Source organism: Pristiophorus japonicus, chromosome 7 (assembly GCF_044704955.1).
Source record: "Pristiophorus japonicus isolate sPriJap1 chromosome 7, sPriJap1.hap1, whole genome shotgun sequence".
Classification (NCBI taxonomy): Eukaryota; Metazoa; Chordata; class Chondrichthyes; family Pristiophoridae; genus Pristiophorus; species Pristiophorus japonicus.
In genome coordinates this window covers 112,958,810-112,984,146 of record NC_091983.1, presented here as the reverse complement: position 1 = coordinate 112,984,146, position 25,337 = coordinate 112,958,810, and the positions used below count along the sequence as shown (strand labels likewise).

The window sequence follows — 25,337 nt, the reverse complement described above, 5'->3', positions numbered from 1 at the left end:
TAAAACCAATGAAGCTGAACATTGCCTTTACTTCCCCATGCTCCTTTTAGCAAACAGATAGACAAATATATAATTCCAAGGGATCCTTCTGAATAGAAGTTGGAAAACTACTGCTGCTATCAATGGCCTATATTTATACAATTGTCAAGTTGTTGTAGTAAAGTTTTAATGCAGACATTTTGTGTATGTACAACATCAAGATGCATGGACATAGACTGATTACTTAAGTTCACAAGAGCTCCTTGGTTATTTTCACCTTAATAGTCCTGACTATGATGTTCAGGAGCTCTATGTTTCTTCACCCTCTAATTCTTTGCCCAGAATAAAAAGTAAAAAATATTTATATCAATTTGAGTAACTCAAAACTGAAGATCTTTCTTTTTTAAAAAAAAACCTAATCTATAACTTATATTGAACTTTAAATAAAGATTTTGAGAGAGAAAAGGTTGCATACCTTCTACAACCCGCTCAAATAAAAGTTCAATTTTTAACTCATACATTGACTTTTAGTTCTATAAAGAATCAGAAGAAATAGCTTAAAGACAAATGTTGCCTATATTTTAGATGAGTGTTTGAAGTATAGAAAATGCAAAAAATTTAAATTTTGCAGAGTTCGAAAACTGAATCAAAAAGTTCACAATGCTGTGTTAAAATCAGTCAAAATGACTTCACTCCCATACATTAATGCAAAATTTATACATTTTCATTCTACTTGCAAACTAATACTGGTTACTTGAAAAATACTCGAACCAACCTGTTAAATAAATTGAAAAGGGGAAAAAAATCTAACCTGATCATGGTCAATGTCTGTATCCCCTGTGATAACAATTCGTTTTTCAATTCTCGTTTCAGAAACGCCACCTTTCACAGTCTGAGGAAAAGTGAAGGTTTAAGTCATACACTGATTTTTTTTCCCTCATGATTAAATAGACAGTCCAAAGCCATTCTTTTTCAGTCACACCTTTGTAGCCAATTTTATTGGGCTGGATTTTGCTCTCAGCGACGAATGAACGGTGCCAGCAATTTATCACACCTACCCACAGACTTTATGGGATTTTACATTGGAACTTACTGTAAATAGAAAGTCATTTTGGCACAGTACCCTTTGTAGGGGATCAGGGACTTGTGTGAACAGGGCAAGCAACTATACATCTTCTTAACCAGACTGAAGAATCGCTAATGAAGAGTGCAGAGTCCGAACCAGGAAGAGTCAGTTACAACAATTAATTCAATGTCAATCAATAATAGCAAAAGCAAGAGGGAAAGATGGGATAGAGAGAAAAAATGACAGCAAATAGAAAAACTATTTTATAAAAAAACATATATTTTTTTAAATCTCCAATAATTAAAATCTGAAGGAGACTCCACATTTGTAAAATTAATTCTCAGTGCCAGAGAGGTTGTTTGGCAGTAATTAAGACTCATCACGCTGTTAAAAATGTACTTACACTGGAATGGACAAGGCCTAATTTTTTCTGGCGTATTTAATGTGTATCTATCATAAGTACAGCAACATCACACTGTTCCATGTATTTCAAAGCATAATCTCTTGGCAAGATACTGCTATAGCGAAGCTTCTGGAAGAGTAGGGCAACTTCGACAGCAGCTTCTCGATTTCTGCGCATATGCGGTCACTAGAAGTTGCTGTCTGATTTACACTCTCATAACTGTGAGCGCCGTTAGTCTCACCGTTATTTCTACAGCAAACTCTGGCCCATAATGTCTAGAAGAGAAACTAGCTTAATATTTTAAATTGAAAATTAAAAAAAGTCACAAAGCCCTTTCATTTTCTATGGTCTCTGCAGCTGAAAGGGTAGATGAACTGCTCGGTAATCTGCTCCTTACATGATGTACCCCAATAGAATTTATCCCACCTTTTCTTGAGGGAATGCTCTGCTTAAATACTTTTCAATCCCCAAAGCTAATCAAAACAGAATATTCATTCCCATCATCCTAAGCTGCTTGCCCAATATAGGCAACATCCCTTTTCACCAGCACAGGAACCAATGTGATCCATGAACCTACAATCATATTTATACTTATCCCCATTACATTTAACACTGTTCCCAATTAGATATTTGTCTAGCTATTCCCCCCTGAAGAGTCTGTTGCTTTTGCTGGGAATCTATTCCTCATGTCCACTGCTCTGTTCCAAAATAAAAAATCTGGTCTTGTTAAAACCTGTTGATTTTGGAAAATATCCCCATGATCTACAATTATACTCTAACTGTTCGTGTGTCTCAGCATTTTGAAGATCGAAATCATGTAATTTCCCTTCCACTCTATTCCCAATCTTCTTTTCGATAATTTAAACCAGTTCAGCTAATGAGTGTTTACTCACAACAAAGAGCCCCAAGTCCTTTTATGATCTCTGGTGTGGTTTTCTGAGCCACCTACACATCAGCTACCTTTCAAACACCATATTCCTAATATGGTTGTAGTCATTGTCCAATTGTGGGGATGGCATTGGGTCATTATCATCTCCTGCTACTTCCAGTCTCTACCGATCAGTCGGTCTGCAGCTCTTTTTGATATCGATGAGGTATAAATAAACATTGAGTTTATTAATAGATATTACATTTATTTTTATATTTTCTCTCTCTTGTTACTTAACTTCTTGGTATTCATTTAAGTATCAATAATTAAATCGGTTACATTCTCTGTTTTGGTATTGATGGAGTATGAATAATTAAGTTTGTTTTTAAATGTAGTGCCTTTGGTATTTATCAAGCATTTATTAATAATGGGGTACCTGAACAGCAGATATATGAAATAGTTGACATATATTCGGGAAAAATAAGCATTCCTTAGCCATCACCTTTTCTCTCCCCCACCCCCTCCCCCCAATTTAAAATGGTGAAAAAATGCAACAGGAAGTCAGATGGTGCAAATAGGAAATGCATGTAGTTGCAAGATCTTTAAGCAATGGATATAAATTAGGACATCTCATGGCATTTCGCGCAGGCTGAGGATTATTAAAAGTTTTGTTCCAGTCATTCTTGCAGTATTACGACTGCAATGTTGTCAATTCATTCTGGCTTCTTCTAGACCAATAAGATCTCAACATTGATCCATTCTAATCATGTGACACCACAGTCCATAACACCCGAGTTGAAGATGTGGGTTGAAATAGAGAGCTGATGCTTGCAGAGGTGAACAGCAGCGAGGCCACAGACGGACTTATAGATGAGGACAAGAATTTTGGAATTGATGCTTTGAGTGATAGGTAGCAAATGAAGGTTGGTGACAACAAGGATGCTGGTGGAGTAGGACTTCTTGCAGGTGGAACTTTTGGCTCGATCAATGTGAAGGACAGAACACCGAAGGCGGTCTTTTGTTATTCAATAAAGGAACTGTAATAATTAAAAGGTAATAAAAGTGTGGATAAGGGTTTCAATGGTTGTGGAGATGACATGATGGTGGAAGCAGATGATGGCGCAGAGATTTTGCTGGTGAAGTTTGAAGCTCAACTCAAGGTCAAAGAAGTCATCAAGGTTATACACAATTTGGCTTAACCAGTGAGCATCCATGGAGAAGAACGCAGTCAAGAGCCAAGGTATGGAGTTTTTAGCAGGAGCTGTGCCTGCCTCAGAAAGCAGTAATTGGCATTGAGTGACGATCATGGAGCCTGATTCACTAGACCACTCTGCAAACATTGAACTGAAGATGCTTTCTTGGGGGACCCTTTGACTGAAATGTGGAAATTTGGAAGTATGTGACCTTCTGTCACCTGGTTGGACTACTTGAATACAACGTCCTGAACTCAGAACTCTGAAAACCGGAATTGTCCAAAAACTGGACATTTTGCGCATCGTGGATGGCGTCGTCCGGAATTATTCTCCGAAAACCAGACATTTTGAGGCAGCCAAGATGGCGACATCGGGCAGCGAGGGACAAGGAAACCAAAAAGTGCAGCACCGGGGGGGTTGCGAGAATCAACGTGAATATAGGGTGTAGACGAGATGAGCGAGCGATGGAAATTCAGCAGCTGACCCACCCTCTGTGCGGCACCCCGCCAACAGTCCGCACTCACCCAGGGACCCGCTCATCGATGACCAGCCATCAGGCTCACTGACCCTATCTGGAGAAGTTGAGCCATCACTGAGGTCGAGAATATTTCCTATCGGCTCTGGATAGCACTGAGCACCAGAGAGAGTGTCGAGGTCCGAAATCCGGCAAAATCCAGCATGCATTTAGGATTTCAAACTTGATTTTTTTTGTCTGAAAGCCGGAAAAACCCCAAATCCGGCATGGACTCAGTCCCGAGGATTCCGGACGTTGTACCTGTAATTGAAATGTTTCCTTTGTTGTGCGAGACAACGTACAAGAGCCTCGATTTTTGCCACCACTGGGCGCCGTTTTTTTGGCGTCCGCTGATTTTTTTTTGGAGCAATCATGATTTTGCAATTTTCCTCAAAGTTTGTATGCCGGTGGCGACAGTCACCGCCAAAGTAAGGAAAACGATTTCCAGGCCAAAAGGACTGCTCCCCCTGCTGCAATTCCGGGCCATAGGATTGCTCCCCCTTGCTGTGCCCGCTGCTATCCCAGTCTTTTTGGAGGAGTGGGCTTCAGCGTCTCTGGTTGCCCTGGCAATTTCAGCTTTTTGGGCATACCCACAGAATTTGTCCCCTCACCCCCACCAACTAACTTTGGAGAGGGCTGTGCCAAATTCAAATATTTCTATAGCGAAAGCCCCGATTTTTTTTCTGCCGCAAACGTACACAAAAAAAAAATCATACATTAACATGTACAGAAATTCAGCAAGTGGAAAATAGGGGCCAAGGGACCCATTGCTTCAAAGATGGAAAAGAACTGGGAGCCGGTTTCAAAGTGACACTGTAAACTCAGCAGATCTGGAGGAAAAGACTAGAGAATCAGTACTTTTATAGGTATTACTGCACCAAGACCCATCTGCACAAGTTACTGAGAAATGTTATTTATAATCCCTGCACGGTGTGGAGTGGTATCAGTTAACTCATACTAATTTCCCTATACCCTTTAAGAAAGCATTCAATCAGAAGACATTACAGGAGCTTTCTGTGTGGGTACGTTACGAATAAACATTTGCATTCTAAATTGTTATACCACTTTTATTCATTTACTTGTTTTACCACCTTGCTTTAAATGACAAGTCATGCTAACTGATTTATTTTTAAAATGGTACACTACCTACTGATAAGAAGAGCTCCAGTTAATTAACCGATTCATCGGGGACAGTCAAAATAATCTGCCTTAATTAAATTAACAAGTAATCAACATATTTCAGCAGTGTACTTTGTTAGTAATATACAATAAAAGTTTAAATTCGGTAGTAAATTTTAATGATAGACATGCAAACAAAACTATGCTCATTTTATTATAGAGGACAAACATTGATGTGATGGTCTACCACATATTACATACCTTGGTAATCTGGGTTGTCATTGTTGTACAAATAGATTCAGAAGTTATAGTCTGGGCACTCATCAGGATGCCAGGATCATTGTCTCCACTGCCATCACCCTTTTAAAAACAACAAAATGAGAAAGTCCAATCAATTTGGTCATGAAAAACAATAATGTGCTGTTGAATACAAAGGATTTCCAACTAGATTAATAAATTTGTTTAATCAAAAGTGCTATTTTAAAATAAATACTGCAATTGCATGCACATTAGGTTTAATTTTTAGCTTCAGCATCACCAGAGAAGGTTTCCACCCAATGGCTGAATTGAGTTAAACAATTACAGAAGAAGTCAACTAGCACTGTCTTCACACTATTAACAGCTGATTGATCGCTTTGTTATTGAAACAGTAAATAGCACTGCAAAGGGAGTTAATAATAGTACAAATACTAATAAATAAACCAAGTGGTGTGCCCATGATTTCTCACGGGGTGTCAGAAAAAGATGAGTTTAGTTTACATCAAGGATAAACTGAATATTTTTGCAATGTTTGACTATTCAATCTCTGGAAAAGAATACTGCAAATGACACTTTCATGAACGGACTGTTGAAGTTTAAAACAATGCCCTAACTTTGTTGTGGAAAGGTAATTGGCTACAATCAATCAAAAACATTTAGGTGTTAAAACTCACTGGGCAACAGAGTTGACGCAACTTTATAGCTAAAGGTGTTGTAGTCAAATTCTGAATCTCGCCTTGAACTGAGGAGACACGCACGGGGACAAAGATCTTCCAAGTAAGTAAGGCAAAATGAGAATTTGTTACCAAGACCTCTTTCCAACAAGTCAGCCAAAAAGGCAGGTGGCCAAAAATCATCTATATTCCTTCTACAGGTATAGGGGAAAAGTGAATATGCAACATCAGGAAGAGAGTCAATACTAATGAGAAGTATTTACAGAAGTATCTTGAGCAGGGAACTTACAGTTGTAAAACCATTGGTAAAATGTAAAACTTACAATTTTTTAATTCTTAATTTTTAAAAAGCTATAGGTTAACAAAAAGTTTCACAAATTTAAAAGCTAAGGAGGAAACCTGTTGAAAAATCTAAGTATATAAATTGCCATGTAAAAACTTAAATTTACATGGTATGCACACATTTACAATCCTCACTGCAAGGCAAGACTGATGATGACATAAAACTGCACTTCTTAAGATGAGTCTACCTGGGCAGCTTCATAAGTAATGGTTTTAGTCTCTGTTTGAACAATTGGAACTTCTTTTGTTGTAATTTCAGTCTTGTCAGGGCTCATTGTATCCAAGATTGTCACCATTTCGGTCTTTACCACAGGAGGCTATTAAAAAGAAAGCGAAGGAAGTAAAAACAAAAGTACTTCACAGGATAAGCTAAACACAGATGCCAACTTAAACCCAAAAGCAAGAAAAATAGTGAAGAACTATAAAATGAAAAGAATGGAAAAGATTCATACCATAAACAGGCTAATGGAAAATATCAGATGTTTATATTAAAACAGATAGTGTGACATAAAACACAGGACACAAAACAAAAAACTTCCAATTATTTCATACTTCAATAATAATAAAAAAATACATCACAAAGAAAGGATTTAGTGGCCGCCCAGACCTCCAGTGCAAGCAAGGCAGCCAGAAACCAAGACTGAAGCAGGCAGAGAAGTGGTTGATAACCATGTGTGTCTATTTGGGAAGGGGAGGGGGGGGGGGTGGGGAAGAAGAAACTTGTTGAATCTAAGTGAATTGAAGGTGCTCCAGAGAAAACCCATGACAGACCAGGCAAAGAGGCAGTATGTACTGGAGAGAATTCCACCATACTAACATTTACTTCTGACCCAATTGCTGTGAACATTTACCTCTGAGCAACATACAACTTCTGGCACAGCATCACTATCAACATACGAAACATCTCCGTTTAGCTTGGGTTTGGTGTCTTCTTGCTCTTGCTTTGCTTCCTGCAATTCGCCATTCTGCACTTCTTGCAAATCTTCTTCCAGCACATCCTCCATTTTATGTACCACAGCAGCAGGAAAATGTGCTTTTTCACTTTCTGTAACCGAAACCTTGGACTCCATTGCTACAGTAGTCAGTGTCTTAAATTCACTTTGTTCCCTCTTTACATTTTCTCCTTCCTTGGTCTGTGGGTGGTACTCTGCCTCTTCCTCACTCTCACTATGGCTATCAGAGGATGAGACATAACCCTCTTTTGGTGGCACCCCAGAGGGGATCATAATTGAGCTGCTTTCAAGTTTTACTTTTGAATGGCTGGGTGCTCTCTTTACCTCTTCAATCACTATTTCTTCTACTACCTCTGCCTGCTCCTCCACCTCGGATTTCTGCATCTCATCTGAGCTCTACACAAGGAAACGAATGAAGAAAAAAAGAGGATGAGGCAAGAAACATGAAATGGAACCATGAAAACTTAAAAGGATGATCACTGAAAACAGAACAATAAATGAATGATGTCACAGTGGCTATGCTCTGATGGGATTATCTAATAAAGACCACCATGGCAACATCTCTGGCTCCTGCTAGAAGCCCTTCTGTTCTTGAAGCAAGAACCTGGAGAACAGTAAGCAGCCACAACATGTAATGAATATTCTTTACCACTTTACCACCAATTGATGAACAAAGTCAACTAGGACAGATGAAATTGCTGCAAGAAAGTATTCCCCATTTATAAATATAATATAAAATTATGACAGATTATTGTACAGCTACAGAAAACATAAAAGACGAGCAATTAAAAAAATGCTTAAAACTATAAGAGGACATACAAATAAAGAACAGGACAAAACAGAAAAATCATAGAAAGACAGTGACTTTTATAACTACTGATCATAAATTCCATTCTAAAAAGCACCTCAGACAACTGCTTGGAGTATATGAGAGAAACAGATTCAGCAGCAGCTTTTTCTTTCAACCCAGCACCCTCTGATGCCTGAGAAATAGCAGACGAGAAGGAGGCCACCAAGCCTGTTGAGAAGCTCTCTTTACTAAGTAAAAGCGATGTTATCTCCTCTTCTAAGCTCTACGCAGTTAGAAAATTGAGAATAAAGATTAAGATAACAGCCTTACAGAAAAAAAAAGCGAGAGACAGAAGTTACACCATATTACATATCCATATATTTCTGCCTGTAAGTAAAAACATGCCACAACAAGCAGGTCTTTTACAGCACAAACACATATAGCATCTCTTAAAACACAAACAGTTCTAAATATTGTAAGTGATCAGTTTTACAGCAATATACTTATTATTTCAACAAATTTTTCAAAATAGCAAATCCTATACCTACATAAGAATTTCAGAATTATAAATGCACATATCAAATGAAAGTGGTATTCTGCAATTAAATGCCTTTGAATTCATTAGAAATTATTATTTAACTCCATGTCCATACAACATGAAATTTAACATCTCCAGTTTACTTCACTTAATGTCAGTGTTCCCACAGCTATGTTGGAAATTGTTCAGATTCGAAGTAATTTTTTTTCATATAAAAGAACAGGTTTATAGAGCCCAAATTTGGCCCTCCCATTTTTTTGGCGCACCCACAGGAGATGCGCCGACTTCCTACGATCCAAATGGCGCCAAAAATATGTCCTGGGATTCTGGCCCCTCTGCCGACTCTTCTGGGGCTTGGCATGGCGAGTCCATTGGGGGGCTGAGCTAGGGCCCTGCACCTAAAAAGAGTGCTGGCAGCTGTCCGCATGCGCAGTAGCTCCTCCCATGACTGTGATGATGCATGCCTGCAGCGTGGGACCCAACGTGACCTGCCCCTATCCCGGGCCGAGTAGACTGCCGCACAGGCCGGCCGCTGCCTTCCCGCACTGAGGGCTACAAGAAACGGAGACTTTTGATCGGGAGCAGGGGGGGGAAAGAGAGAGGAGAGTTTTGATTTGGGGGCGGGGGGGAGGAAAGTGAGAGATTATTGTGTAGCCAGTAATTTCACTCAAGACTTTCCTTAACCCTGTTGATGAAAATACTTTCCTACGAGCAGGAGGTACTTCTATTTTTTATTTGGATATTTTGAAAACATTATGTAAATATGTTTTGTCTATTTACTTTTTAATTTTTGTAGTTTAAGCTTCCATGAATGCTTCTGTTGTATAGTAAATTAACTTTGCGAAGTTTATCATATGATGTCCTGTATAGCTGTTTGATCCTATTCACATTCTTTAGTCAAGTCATTAAGTACCTACCTGCGCTGATTTCTTAACTCTCCGCAAGGGTTTTCTGTGTGGCCACAAGTGGCCATATATGCTGGCATAAATTAGCTTGGAGCAACTATTAGCTGTACAAACTGGCTTAAATGGTCAAAACGGGCATAGGTGGCTAGTAACATCCCTTTTTGGAAAAAAAACAAAAAAAAATCCTAACTAACTCACTTACACTGGCGCAAATTAAATGTGCAGAATGGGGATTTTTAAGACACTCCAGAAAAATCAAGTTGCTCCAAAAAAAAAACAGAGCAACTCCTGGGCAAATTTGGGCCCATAATTTCATTAGGAATATGTAACTGAGTAAATCTTCACAAACAAATTTATGTTGTGGTTTTACAGAGTGATCAAAATTCTTTGCACCATGTAATAATATTGTTATTCTAGAGAACGTATGCTTCGGTATTAATAAATGACCAATGCATTACATAAATCGGCCCATAGCAACATTTTGATCAAGATCTTTCCAAAGCAATAAAACCACAGAAGTGGATGAAGAAAAATATCAAGATTGATAATCATGTTAAAAAAAAAGAAAAAACAGAATCCGAGAACCAGAAACAGAAAAGTTTAAGTCAGATGAAACTAACTAAATAGATTCAAGTTTTGCTTGTTGGTCCTGGATTGTGCATAGAGTTAGCAGAATATTCCTTCAATCTCTGGGACCCAAGATTGAATCCTGCCCAGACAAACAGAACGAAGAATGGCGCTCTTGCTGGCTGTATGCATCATACATGAAATAACTTTGGAAAATCGCAACCCAATTCTTAGTCAGCTCCATCCACGAATTTGTCAATGGCAATGTCAACCGTAGGAACACAAGAAATAGGAGCAGGAGTAGGCCATACGGCCCTTCGAGCCTGCTCTGCCATTCAAGAAGATCATGGCTGATCTGATCTTGGCTCCAACTCCACTTTCCTGCCTGTTCCCCATAACCCTCGACTCCCCTACAGTTCAGCCTTGAATATATTCAATGACTCAGCTTCCACAACTCTCTGGGATAGAGAATTCCAAAGATTCATGACCCTCAGAAGAAATTCCTCCTCGTCTTTTTAAATGGGTGACCCCTTATTCTGAAACTATGCCCCCTAGTTCTAGATTCTCTCAGCATCAATCCAGTCATCTATCCTGAGAATCTAGTATGTTTCAATAAGATCACCTCAGTCTTCTAAACTCCAATTAGTACAGGCCTGCTCAACCTTTCCTCATAAGACAACCCCTTCATCCCAGGAATCAACCTAATGAACCTTCTCTGAACTGCCTCCAATGCAAGTATATCCCTTCTTAAATAAGGAGACCAAAACTGTACGCAGTACTCTAGGTGTGGTCGCACTAACACCCTGTACAATTGTAGCAAGACTTCCCTGCTCTTATACTCCATCCCCCTTGGAATAAAGGTCAACATTCCATTTGCTTTCCTAATTACTTGCTGTACCTGCATACTAAGTGTGTGTTTCATGTACGAGAACCCCCAGATTCCTCTGTACCACAGCATTCAGGTCTCTCCCCATTAAATAATACTTTGCTTTTCTATTCTTCCTACTAAAATAACCTCACAATTTACCACATTATACTCCATCTGCCAAATTTTTGCTCACACTTAACCTATCATCATCATAGGCAGTCCCTCGGAGTCAAGGATGACTTGCTTCCACACTAAAAATTAGTACTCAAGTGATTGATTTTAAATGGTGGAAGATGCTGGTGTGTGAATTCTTTTAACATGGGGTGGCTGTTGCATATCTTTATCCTTTTACAGAATCTGTGTCCTCCTCACAACTTGCTTTCCCACCTATCTTTGTATCATCAGTAAATCTGGCTACAATGCACTCGGTCCCTTCATCCAAGTAATTAATATAGATTGTAAATAGGGATAGTGTCACAAGTGTGGTAGGGGGTACTGATCTGGGACAAGGTAGAGAGAACTTTGTTCTGCAGCTGTATGCTACCCCTGACCTGGCAGTTGCTTGATGGCATTAGTGGGTGCTTCAAATGAGACCTGCTTGATCCCCAAGTGCTAATGTCCTTTGCCATGATGAGCACAAAATGTTGATCTATTTTTAAAGGAAGGGGAAATGGAAACAAACATATAAACACTACACCAACACCAGAAAACAGACCAAGTCACAAAGACATACAAGAAACCTACACAAATGTACAAATTTTACAGAAGATAAGATAACAACGTTTAAAAAAAAACATGGAAAAAGCCTCGCTTGCAACATTATCTAGAACATTTAATTGGCATGGAGTTTCTGCTAGGGGTGAAATCTGCGAATTCCACCCAAAATGCATCAGATACTGTGCTAGTTCTGCCGAAATGAAATTGCACCCAAGTTTCTGCGCACTCATTAGGATAAGTCCGAATGTAAAATCTCTTACGAATCAGCGCAATCAAGTAACGTAATTGACTGTAAAGCCAAGAAATGAGTCGTTCTTCAACTATGATGATATCTGCAGCAGGGCAGACCTGTGGCTTCCATTGACTTCTTGTCAGATGATTAATGCTAGCTTCACGTGACCATGAGTGTCTGTGCGCCATGAGAATCTGGACGTAATGTGCGAAAACTCACCTTTCCGACCTGGTGTAGTTGCCAGTTTTGTGGGTGGGGACTGGTTTAGGTGAACAAGCTTTAAAGATCGCAGATAATTAAGTGTAATATAGTTATGGGCACAACTCACTTGCGCTTAAAATTCCGCGATCTTTTGCGCCAAGTGATTTTATTCTGCCCAGATTAAGTTGTTAACAGAGGAAATCACGTAGAAACTCCAGGTCCTTAAATTATAGCTTTACAAAAACCATGTCCTAAAATATATTTCACAAATTGAAAATTCTCAAAGACTGAAAATGCAACCCATATCCACTGAACGCATATGGAAAATTTTCCAAATCTTGATTTCAAAATGAACATCTTCACCAGGTGAAGAAATTGTTGTGGCTCCAATATGGAAAATGTTACTGGACTGGCAATGCCAAGGTGTAATCTCAATACTTTAAAGGCACAATTCACAGTTCCCAGGTGGAAAGCTTGCAGAACAGTGGTTGGAGACTGAAGGCCACAATATTGTAGACCTATCTCCAATCTGCACTTCCTTCAAATATGACTTTGCAGCTAGTATTGCAGGATTTTGGAATTACCCCATAAATCTTTTGAAAATGTTTTGAGATTAAGTTTAAAAATAACAACATTAAGAGTTCCTCAGGTGTTCACTAAAACTAATAGGTATTGAACACAAAGTACTGGGTTTGAAATAATAATTTGGGTTTCTACATAAAACAATGCAATTATTGAATAGGAATAAATTAGAAATGATTGGTAAGTTGTCAATATCATAATTTGTTACTGCACCCGAACACAAAGATGCTGATCCAAATTAGTATTGCAAATAACTGATTAGTTCACACTTTCTATGTATGAAAGCATTACAAGCTACGCAAACATAAACATCCTTCAAGTTGGATCAAGCCAATTAAATCCTGAAATTCTACTTCTGACACATACCCCTTCTGTTTGCAGTGATAAGGGTTTGGTCAACCGATTTTCCCATTCATTTGGACGTGGTTCAAGTGTGGATTCCATGAAACTGCGTTTTAGCTCGCTAATGCTAGCTTGATGTTTCAATAGATCCTCCTGGGTCTTATCAAGATCCTAATTTCCGCACATGTACACAATAAGAATGAGACAACAGATCAAAACTAAATTAGTCAAAAAATGAGCAAAGCACAGGAATACCTAGGCTCACTAAAAATTGGTTCTTTATTGATTTAAGAAAGTAGCCTACTGGTTTTTTTTTTTTTTTGTAGATCTTAATTCAATAGTTTAGAATTTACTTGCATAAACCCAGTATCAACACCAGATATTCCTTGCCTACTAATGCCAGTCTTTCAATAGTACAATTTAGACAGTACCATTATTACATTAGTGGCTCGGAACATTTAATATTAATTTGTACTGAAATGGAGAACATTTCAGGTGTATCTGTGTTAGATATCGGGCAATCATGATCAACTGTGAAATAGGCTTCTTGTATTTGCTGTAAAGTTTAGAAACCATGTTAAGAGCACAGGTGGTGTAAGTTTTATAAAACAAAATAAAATGTAAATAACCAATACCTTCTGAGAGATGTTCAGTGAGACTAGGCATATGTAACTGCACATTTAGAATGAAACCTGGAATGGTGTATTTGATTTTAGTATATATTATATATATTATTTGGTAAAACCAGAAGATTATATAAAAACAGTCAATTAGTCTGGTTACTAGTCTGCAGTAATCCTGGTTAGTAAATGTGCTCATTCATCTTGATGTAACTGTAATAAAATACTTTTGTTTCTACCTGCCACTCAGTTTATAGTCATCACTGCATGCTGATATCCCAAGCTAGTCCACTACAGCACAGAATGAGAAATACAACCTTGGGAGGTATAACATGCATTCAAAATGATTTTCATTCCCATGCATTACATGCAAAGTCCACGGCAACAGCCTGCTAGTGAAAGGTCATCCAATGCAAAATATCAGCCCATCTAAGTACTTAGATTTTATACAAACCTCCAACATTAAATTGCTATGTCTGATATAAATATTTTCTCCTTCTATGCTCAATGACTTATTCTGTGAAATTGAAAGAAAAAAAGGAAAGAAAATTCCAACGTAAAAAGAAATAAAATCATATTGAACATGCAGGCACCAAAACAGAGCTAAAATTCGGGGGAAAAAAATCCCAGAATCAGAAAGGTACACTACCACACCCCACATGGCATTCTAAAACATTCAAAGCCACATAGGTGAAATGGGAAAAGGACTGAAAGAATGCAAGTTAAGTTGCATCAACCTTTTGCTGCTGCAGTGCTTCTTCTTCCTGTTCCGAGTGCATCCAGCAAGTTGCAAAAGAAAACTTTATTATTTCTTCGCTATTTTGAAGAAGTAGTCAATAAAAATGACTATTATATGCAAATAAAAACAATTTGAAGCACAGTTTGCATACTTCATCTGCCTCTGGTTTCAATGTCTTTTTACCCACCCTCCACAAACTTCCACAACTTTATAGTATTTGCAATGGTGAAATTAAAAAAGCTGAAATTGTTTTTTGAACATTTATCTATTGCACATATGTAACTATTGCACATACAAGATCATACTAATAGGGCTAGAATAGTTTGAATTATCAGAGACATTTACACATACCATACGTAAATTTACACCAAGTAACTATTTACACTAATTAAATCCCACTTTTTCCCTGACGTTGAGAAAAACTTGCAGAATTTTTACATTTTACAGACAGGAGTAAACAGTTAAAAGCATGACTATTTGCCAACTTACGTATTGAGTACCTGCTTTTTGAGGGGAAACAGAGGGCCAGTGAATATATATATATTTTAAATTAAAGGTGATTATTTGAGGGGACACTGCTTTGCATAGACATACGTACATACGTGGATAAAAGGGAACCAGTGGATGTGATGTAGTTGGACTTCCAGAAGGCATTTGACAAGATGCCACATAAAAGGTTACTGCACAAGATAAAAGTTCACGGGGTTGGGGGTAATATATTAGCATGGATAGAGGATTGGCTAATTAACAGAAACCAGAGAGTCGGGATAAATGGTTCATTCTCTGGTTGGCAACCAGTAACTAGTGGGGTGCCGCAGGGATCAGTGCTGGGACCCCAACTATTTACAATCTATATTAATGACTTGGAAGAAGGGACTGAGTGTAACGTAGCCAAGTTTGCTGATGATACAAAGATGGGAGGAAAAGCAGTGTGTGAGGATGACACAAAAAAAACTGCAGAAGGACATTGATAGGCTAAGTGAGTGGGCAAAAATTTGGCAGATGGAGTATAATGTTGGAAAGTGTGAGGTCATGCACTTTGGCAGAAAAAAAAATCAAAGAGCAAGTTATTATTTATATGGAGAAAGATTGCTACTTGTGCATGAAACACAAAAGGATAATATGCAGGTACAGCAAGTGATCAGGAAGGCCAATGGAATCTTGGCCTTTATTGCAATGGGGATGGAGTATAAAAGCAGGAAAGTCTTGCTACAGCTATGCAGGGTATTGGTGAGGCCACACCTAGAATACTGCATGCAGTTTCCGTTTCCATATTTACGAAAGGATATACTTGCTTTGGAGGCAGTTCAGAGAAGGTTCACAAGGTTGATTCCGGAGATGAGGGGGTTGACTTATGAGGAAAGGTTGAGTAGGTTGGACCTCTACTCATTGGAATTCAAAAGAATGAGAGGTGATCTTATCGAAACGTATAAGATTATGAGGGGGTTTGACAAGGTGGATGCAGAGAGGATGTTTCTACTGATGGAGGAGACTAGAACTAGAGGGTATGATCTTAGAATAAGGGGCCGCCCATTTAAAACAGGAGAAATTTCTTCTGAGAGTTGTAAATCTGTGGAATTTGCTGCCTCAGAGAGCTGTGGAAACTGGGACATTGAATAAATTTAAGACAGAAAAAGACAGTTTCTTAAACGATAAGGGTATAAGGGGTTATGGGGAGCAGGCAGGGAAATGGAGCCGAGTCCATGATCAGATCAGACATAATCTTACTGAATGGCGGAGCAGGCTCGAGGGGCCGTATGGCCTACTCCTGTTTCTATTTCTTATGTTCTTATGTATGGAATATCTACACTGTTTATATCATGTCTACAGTAGGAATGGGTAGGATCCAAAAAGCCCATTGTGGTCACTCTGGCTGGTTGCAGTGTTCCAACTGATCAATCAAAAACTGTTAGAATTGAGTGGAGAGAAGAAAGAGAAGGAGCAAGCTGGGTGGGAAGTGGGAAGTAACCGTAAAGTATGTAGCTCTGATTTTGAGCACAACCTTGTCTATTTTGAAGTGAAACAGTGCCACCTGCTTTACATTTGCTGCAATGTCAGTTCCCCAAAATGTAAACACCTGGAATAGATTTTGGACAGGTATCAAATTTTCACAATTTAAAAAAAAAAGGCATTAACGATGAAATTTCATTGACTGAAAAACATCTATTCAAGTAATTGGAGAGGTTTTTTTTTTAAAAAGTGGAAAATAATTACAGATCAAGTGGTTTCCAAATTAGATTTGAAGATGCCCACTCCCAGATTTGTAGGAAACAGTCTGTCTACAATACAAAATAGTGTGTTCAGGCACTAAAAAATTAGATGCGAAATTTGCAGACAATAGAACTGACAGAAATAGGACAGAGTTCCAGACAAAACAGTACAAGATTCAATATCAGTCCAAAAGCTCATATTCTCTTCTCTTCCCCTTAAAAAGAACTACATTTCTAATTGTTTTATAACTTTCCATACAAAAAAAAATTACTTTCAAATGCCACACATTAAGCGACAAAATTACACACCTCCTCTTCCTCTGCTTTCTCATTCAGGTCATTGTCATAAGAGGCGTATAATGTAGTCGCCTTAGGCTCCAGGTAACAGAGAGACAGAGCAAGAGGAAGGGAAAAAGTGAGTGAGAAAGGGACAGACTGGGATGCAGACAGAAGCAGCACAAAGACAAGGATGATGGAAGGAATAAGGGATGGAGAAGTAATAGGAATGTATTTTTGAATGCTTGGTGGAATCAAAGCAGCACAGTCATCAGGAAGGCTGGGAAAGTTGATGTAACCATCCTCATCAAGCAATGAAGGGAATTTGGGAGGAAAAAATTTATATAGATTTAGAAATACGAGACCCAATGTCTTTATTACAAGACTAGAGTCAATTTTTATTTCCTTCAGGTCCTGTACTGTAGGATTAGGACACTGAGCAGGTGTGGTAAATACAGGATCAGGATAATGAGGAGTTAATACTGCATCATGCTCTGGAGATGCTATGTGCAGACTAGGATTAGAAGAAATAGACTCAAAAATATATTCTTGGTCTAATTCACCAGTTGAAAATACACTATCCTCTGAAATGTCAGAGAGAAAATCTGTCTCAGGAATAGGAAAAAGATTTAGAGAGAGGGAATAGTTGGAATATGTCGGAGATGGGGGGTATATGTAATCAAACTAAATTAAACCCAGTCGACACATATGTTTATGTTCCACAAAGTATAGAGGACAGAAAGGAAACAAAAAAAGAAGAGAAACAATATTAGTCAGAAAGTCGCTCAGGAAGTGCTGCAAATTCAAACGAATGGAGGCTGACAACTTTAGACTTTGCAAGATGGATAGGGAAAACACAACACAGGAAAAACAAGCAAGCACATTAGACCTTTTGCACAATAATTTTCATTAAAGTTTAGCTTGGTTAGCACCCAGCTTTCTCCTCCCAACCATACATCTATTCAACTTGAAATTCAAAACACAAGAAACTAGTTTATGAATAGTAAATTTACTCAGTTTTTTCTATAAAGTGCATAGCTACATTTTATAAGTCATGGCCCTGTTACATTCCTATATTATGTTACCGTTAGCCATTATGAATACTTTGCATTTAACAGTGGCACTTGAAATATAATGCAACACAGTTCAGCTGCTTTACAAATTTAAGGGGAGATTTTCCTGCATCTGCATCCAGGATCACTCAAGTGCAACAATACCAAAACATAGGGAAGATTGGAGCACACACCTGATTTTTCTGTCATTAATGTAAATGAAGGCAAACGGTGTGGGTTCTGACAGCTCGATTTTCCAATAAGAACCTAAGAACATAGAATTAGGAACAGGAGTAGGCCATCTAGCCCCTCGAGCCTGCTCCGCCATTCAACAAGATCATGGCTGATCTGGCCGTGGACTCAGCTCCACTTACCCGCCCGCTCTCCATAACCCTTAATTCCCTTATTGGTTAAAAATCTATCTATCTGTGACTTGAATACATTCAATTAGCTAGCCTCAACTGCTTCCTTGGGCAGAGAATTCCATAGATTCACAACCCTCTGGGAGAAGAAATTCCTTCTCAACTCTATTTTAAATTGGCTCTCCCGTATTTTGAGGCTGTGCCCCCTAGTTCTAGTCTCCCCGACCAGTGGAAACAACCTCTCTGCCTCTATCTTGTCTATCCCTTTCATTATTTTAAATGTTTCTATAAGATCCCCCCTCATCCTTCTGAACTCCAACGGGTAAAGACCCAGTCTACTCAATCTATCATCATAAGGTAGCGGCAGGTAGTGGATAAAACTTCAGGGGATTAAATTATACTTTCTTTCGTCTATTTAAGATCAATAAGAGGAAAAACCTTACTAGTGAGAGATAAAGTTCATTTTTTGTTATTTCCCCCCTGTCCCCATTCCTTTCCCCCAAGCCAGAGACCACTTCTGATTTTCTCCCCTTCCTCTCATAGTAGCTACCTCTCTTCACCACCAGGAATTAATTAGTGCAGCACAATGGATTTCATCTCTACATGAAGTTCAAGAAACTGCTGTTAATTTATCCATGGTGAAAGTTCCAATGATCGATAGCCAGTCAAATATTCCCATATAATAGATCACACACAAGCAGATTTGCCTGCAATTCTTTTCCTTCCCCCTGCCCAAGAAATACTTGATAAAATATCACACGTGCCCAATGCAGCTTTAAATCATCTGACAAGTTGGAGGGGGAAAAAAATCCTGAACCATTTGCATGCTATGTATTATACTCACTATCGTGCACTTTGCAAGACTGTCTACTTCAATTAATCCCTTGTGTGCATTAATTATTGACTAATCAAAGCGCTAACAGTTTTGTTTAATAAAAAGTACAGTACCTTTGTTTCCACAGGCATTTCCAGCTGCAAAGCTTTTGAAAGAGTGGTTTTGTCTTTTGCTGCTGTCTTTTCATCTGCTGCTACTTTAATGACACCAACAGTTGTGGCAGTGACCTCTGCCGTTGAACTCGGAGAAACACCTAGAGAAGATGAATCCTGTAGCAGGCCCACCTCATTAATGCCATCTGCTGGAGCGGTCAGAGAAGATAAAACTTTTTTTGTGCTTATATCATTATATAAATGCTCAAAAGATACACCAAATACAGGAGTTTGTCTGTTGTATGCTTTTCCTTCTCCACCAAGGTGAGAGACATCAGTGCTGAGAAATGAAATGCTTTCAGACATCTAGGGTATATTTTTCTGGACCTGGGCCTAGGCATACTGATGCAGCAAATAGAGGAAAATTAGAGAAGATACAGATAATTGGGTAGGCTCCCATACGGAAGTGCAGTCCTCCCAGTCTGATTTTCCTGTATTCATTGTGTCCAGGGAAGACAGTATACCCAGATTATAGGGCCAGAAAAATCTACTTCCTAGTGTCAAAACCAAGCCAGAGAAACTATACAAAAGTCACGTAACCTTAAAAATAAAGTCATACTTCTGACTGGCTATTGTTGCATACCCTGCTGGTAGGGTTTTATGGGTACAGTCTGCTTCAGATCAGCTTCAAAGCTACACAAAATAGTGCCCATAAGACATAACTGGAGAAGCTCTGGAGAAAAAAAAACTGAAAATAATGGGCATCTTTTATTTCAAAAAAATTAGATTTAAAAGGGACATTGTGGATTACTTAAAGTGCTTCTACTAGATTTTCCTTCTAAGGATGAATTACAATCTGATGGCTTATTGAGATTCATCACCCCACCACCTACCTCCATCAAGACTTCTGGACATTCGCTTGCTCGAAGTACGTTCAAAATATGGTGCAGGTCTGTCTATGAGGGTGCTGGCCTCGCGTGTTTGAGCCTGGGTGCGACCACTGTAACGGAACTTTGATCCTAAAGTCAGAAACTTGCTTTTTGGAGTTTGTTCAGGGGATAGCAACCTGTAAATAACAATTTTAAGTGTTTTATAAATTCAAAACTAAATCTTTTGCAATATTTGTACACAAATTAAATTGTTACATTTTCAAGTTTTGGCTCAAACTTTGAAAATAACCATTAGACAAGGGGAGCTTTTTCAGTAGTTTGCATTTTGGCCGGCTAAATGTGAAAATCTCCCACTTTGAGAATGAACACAAGACAATTCATTTTGCCGCCTCTAAAAAAAAACCTCCATTTCAGATGTGTGTTTGTGTAGAGAGTACTTCATACTGAAAATACTCCTTTACTCTTTCTTCCTTTATCGTACAGATACGATCTCCCAAATCCGGAAACCTTGAGACCGAGATCGTTCCGGATTTTGGGTATTCGTCCCGAATCTGGAAACGCCTGGGCCAAGGTTTGGGTATTTCCGGATTTCGGAGACGAAATCCAACGTCCCAAATCCGGAAACCTATTTGGCTCAGCGGTGACCCGTAGTTAGTAAGAAAAAAAGAGAAAAACCTGTGTTGCAGGCCTTGGGACAGTGGTAGGCATGAAGACCTGTAAAAAAGGCAAGTTAAAGTTTTTATATTTAAAAAAAAAATTATTTTGCAGCGATTCGATAGTTAAGTGTCTTGTGAATGCTTTGTGATTTCTAATAATTTTTTTTTGGTTAATGTTTGTGCATGTGGCTGGGGGGGGGGGGGGGGGTTGGTGTATATTTACTATTGTGAAAAAATTGTCCGGATTTCGGAATTTCTTTTAACGGATTTCGGACAACCCCTCCACCGATCTGCGCGATGTCCGGATTTGGGAGGTCGTACCTGTATACGCTTATGTATGAGGCAATCTGTTATAGGTAGATGTGCTTGGAAATTTATAACAAAACAAAGAAAATTAAATCAAAGGGACAATTTGTACACTGCCATTCGTATAGTTTGGATCACTTTGGATTACTACCACCAATACCCTTATGTCAGGACTATGTGCATGTGTATTTGACAAATTTAAGATTAGCCTTCATTAACTTTGATTAACCCAACAATTACAGAACCTTTACCTGAAAAAAGTGTGATGCTCCACACAAACCTTCCACAATCTCTTTGCTGCTCGGTGGTTAGGCAACTTGAAACCAATAGTACTTTCAAACTGCTCTGTCTGGAAAGAATGAATGTAATTACATCCTCTCAGCAGTAAATAGGGGCTCACAACAAAAATAAAATCATTTGTTTCGACAAGAAATCAACCTTTGTACTACTGTTTAAACAAACGCAATTTGTTTTTAACTCTTTGGTAATCGACAAAAAAGGACCCCATGTCTTTCAAAAGGACATGAGATTAAGAAAATGTTGTTACTGAGAACCAAATAGGAGATGATTTTATTTTAACTTTGCATTATACCAGTCCCGTGTTAACTGGCATTTCTAATGCCACATACCGACTACAAAGCATCTTGTAAAGCTAACATATAAAAACACTTTTTTAAAGTCTCAACTCATCCAAGTGTCATACCTGGATACCTGATATGTGATTAGCTCATTTAAGGGAAAATTTAAAAGCAGATGTCAGAAGTCTCAGAGGGTGATCTTCAGCTGGATAGAGTTGCCAAGAGTGTTTGAGGCCAGAGTAGTGGACTCATGGAAGATACAACTGGATGCTGTAATGGAAAGACTGTAGAGTTGTCATTCTGAAAGGCCAAAATTAAATGACGGAAGAGACTTCTTCAACCAAAGCTATCAATATAATGTAGGCTCAGAATTTGCGATGAGAATTAACGGTGAATCTATCAGCGCTCATTGTTATAATGGAGACAATCTGACAGCAACTTCTGGAGTACCCACTGTGCAGTTAAACACAGAAATCAGGGAGCTGCTGTCAGGGATACCCTGCTCCTCCAGAGTGTGCTGTTGCAGTCCTCCTTTTTTAAATCTGAGTCTAACAACAACAACTTGTATTTATATAGTGCCTTTAACATAGTAAAACTTCACAGCAGTGTTTTAAGACAAAATAAATAAATTTGAGACCGAGCCACACAACAAGAAATTACGGCACATGACCAAAAGCTTGGTCAAAGAGGTAGGTTTTAAGGAGCGTCTTAAAGGAGGAAAGGGAGGAAAGAGAGGTGGAGAGGTTTCGGGAGGAAAGAGAGGTGGAGAGGTTTAGGGAGGGAGTTCCAGAGCTTGAGATTCTAGGCAGCTCAAGGCACAGCCACCAATGGTTGAGCAATTATAATCAGGGATGTTCAAGAGGGCAGAATTTGAGGAGCGCTAATATCTTGGGGGAGTTGAGGCTGAAGGAGATTACAGAGATTGGGAGGGGCAAGGCCATGGAAGGATTTGTAAACAAGGACGAGAATTTTGAAATCGAGGCATTGCTTAACCGGGAGCCAATCAATGTAGGTCGGTGAGCACAGGTGTGATGGGTGAGCAGGACTTGGTGCGAGTTAGGACACGGGCTGCCGAAATTTGGATGACCTCAAGTTTACGTAGGGTAGAATATAGGAGGCCAGCCAGGAGTGTGCTGGAGTAGTCAAGTCGAGAGGTAACAAAGACATGGATGAGAGTTTCAGCTGCAGATGAGCTGAGGCAGGGGCGGAGACGGGCAGTGTTCCAGAGGTGGAAACAGGTGGTTTAAGTTATGCTGCGGATGTGTGGCCGTAAACTCATTTCAGAGTCAAATATGACACCGAGGTTGCAAATAGTCTGGTTCAGCCTCAGACAGATGCTAGGGAGAGGGATGGAGTCAGTGGCTAGAGAACACAGTTTGTGGCAGGAACCAAAGACAATGGCTTCGGTCTTAATATTTGGAGAAAATTTTCGCTCATCCAATGGCATGATGAGGCACCATATGAATGCAAGTGCATTATTTCTTATAGAATCAGAATGAGACAACACAGGAGGCCATTACCATTCGGCCCATCGTGTCCATGACAGCTCTTTGGTAAAGCTATCCAATTATTTCCCATGCTATAACTGATTTCATCTGTTCTGGAGATCTTTGTACTATTTCAAATCTCGCCCCAACACCAGGCAGTCTATCTCTGCCTCCTCCCCAAGATATACAAATAGGACTGTCCTGGCAGACCAATTGTTTCAGACTGCCCTTGTCCTACTGAACTAATTTTCTCACATCTAGAATGTATTTCTTCTAGCCATCCATTCCCTACCCATCTATATTTATGACTTCTCAAATGATCTCTGCAGCTTTAACAATTTCAGATATTCCAGCCACTATTATTTCCTTTTCACTATGGATGTAGAATCTCTCGACACCTTCGTTCCTCACCAGCTGGACGGTCCACTTCTTCCTCGACTAGCAGCCCAAACAGTTTACCATCCTCCTCCACTTGGTTCAACTTGTTCTCCCCTTGAAAAATGTTTCCACTCTCTCTCTCCGGATAACAAGGCGTTGTGTCCTTTTGCAGACTGGAACATGGTTTTCAATTCTACTCAGGCCCTTTCCAAGCTCTTTCTCAATATACTGACAACTGCGTTGGTCCGGCTTCATGCTCTCACTTGGATCTAGAGGATTTAATTTACTATGCTTCCAATTTCCACCCATCCCTCATGGTCCATCACGGACTCCATTCCTGGGCTTTCCTCTTTCCATATCTAGCAGTGAGCTTTCCACAGAAATCTATTACAAGCTTACTGCTTCTTCCCACTCCAGTTCCAATAAAACCTCCATCCATCGCCTTCACATTAGCTCTGTTAATTTCCACTTTTGGCACCAAACCTTTTTCCTCAACCAAACATTCCCCTCCACAGTAGTCAAGAGGATCCTTGACCATGTCAGTCCAACTTCTTAGCCCATCCCCCTCCTACGACTACAGCTACAACAGGGTCTCTCGTGTCATCACATTCCACACCTCCCTCCATAGTCTACTCTTCTGCAACGTACAGCACATTTTCCCTACCCCACTTTTGGAGAAACCAATCTCAGTTATACCGTATACTCTTCCACCATGCCTACTTCCAGCTGCCCTTTTCCTGATCATTTGAGTTTATTTGAAGAGATTTGATTCATCTCCCATTATGAATTTCTACATTTATAATCCAGAATTAAGGCACTTGGCATGCCTAAATCTTGGTAACTATTATGTAATCTCTCAAACCTATTAAAATTCCAGGATGGCACATATGCATTTCTTTGTATCATTGCGATATATGATATGTGTTCGCACTAGGTCCGTGCAGCAGAGCAGGTCGCCAGTCGTCCTGGTTAACTCTTGCCACTGGATGAAGGCCGAGCTCTGTCAAGCCCGTGTGGTGGTTGATGTGCAACGGTCACCACACGTTTAAAAAAAAATCCACGCACAGGCATCTTCCACCCCTGGAGTTCAGGACTAGAATATCGGGTCCTTCATTGAAACATCTGCGAACACATCCTTTTTAGTGTGGAAGCAAGTCATCCTCGTTCGAGAGACTGCATGATGATGATCTTCCTATGCAACCGTAGGATGATCAACACCTATCCATTTACCTCTGCCCACAAGGAGTGCAACGAAGGTTCGCCAGACTGATTCCTTGGATGGGGGATTGTCCTATGAGAAGAGATTGAGTAGACTAGGCCTATATTCTCCAGAGTTTAGAAGAATGAGAGGTGATGTCATTGAAACATACAAACTTCTTACAGGGCTTGACAGGGTAGATGCAGGGAGATGTTTCCCCTGGCTAGAATCTAGAACCAGGGGTCACAGTCTCAGAATAAGGGACCAGCCATTTAGGACTGAGATGAGGAGAAACTTCTTCACTCAAGAGGGTGGTGAATCTTTGGAATTCTCTACCCCAGAGGGCTGTGGAGGCTCAGTCTTTGAGTATATTCAAGACAGAGATAAATAGATTTTTGAATATTAAGGGAATCAAGTAATATATGAACACAGTGGAGGAAAGTGGAGTTGAGGTAGAAGACCAGCTGAATGGCCTACTCCTGCTCTTAATTCTGATCGAATTCCAGTGCCTCTTCCATTTGAAATTACATGACCTACCTCTAATCTA

At 39.4% G+C, this 25,337-nt stretch overlaps 1 protein-coding gene across 4 annotated transcripts in view; it reads right to left on the bottom strand.

The window, feature by feature from the left end:
* Positions 1 to 25,337, bottom strand: part of epb41l2 (erythrocyte membrane protein band 4.1 like 2) — a 255,078-nt gene that overhangs the window by 18,154 nt on the left and 211,587 nt on the right. Inside the window, exons 14-23 of one of the 4 annotated variants that reach the window (XM_070885255.1) lie at positions 21,401 to 21,498; positions 20,191 to 20,363; positions 19,319 to 19,506; positions 14,186 to 14,248; positions 13,136 to 13,282; positions 8,275 to 8,442; positions 7,268 to 7,765; positions 6,605 to 6,733; positions 5,404 to 5,502; positions 791 to 871 (exon numbers count right to left, since the gene is read on the bottom strand). In XM_070885255.1, coding sequence (XP_070741356.1) covers positions 791 to 871; positions 5,404 to 5,502; positions 6,605 to 6,733; positions 7,268 to 7,765; positions 8,275 to 8,442; positions 13,136 to 13,282; positions 14,186 to 14,248; positions 19,319 to 19,506; positions 20,191 to 20,363; positions 21,401 to 21,498 — 1,644 coding nt within the window. The remainder of the gene's footprint in view (positions 1 to 790; positions 872 to 5,403; positions 5,503 to 6,604; positions 6,734 to 7,267; positions 7,766 to 8,274; positions 8,443 to 13,135; positions 13,283 to 14,185; positions 14,249 to 19,318; positions 19,507 to 20,190; positions 20,364 to 21,400; positions 21,499 to 25,337) is intronic. The other 3 variants (XM_070885256.1, XM_070885257.1, XM_070885258.1) reach the window with 3 other exon arrangements.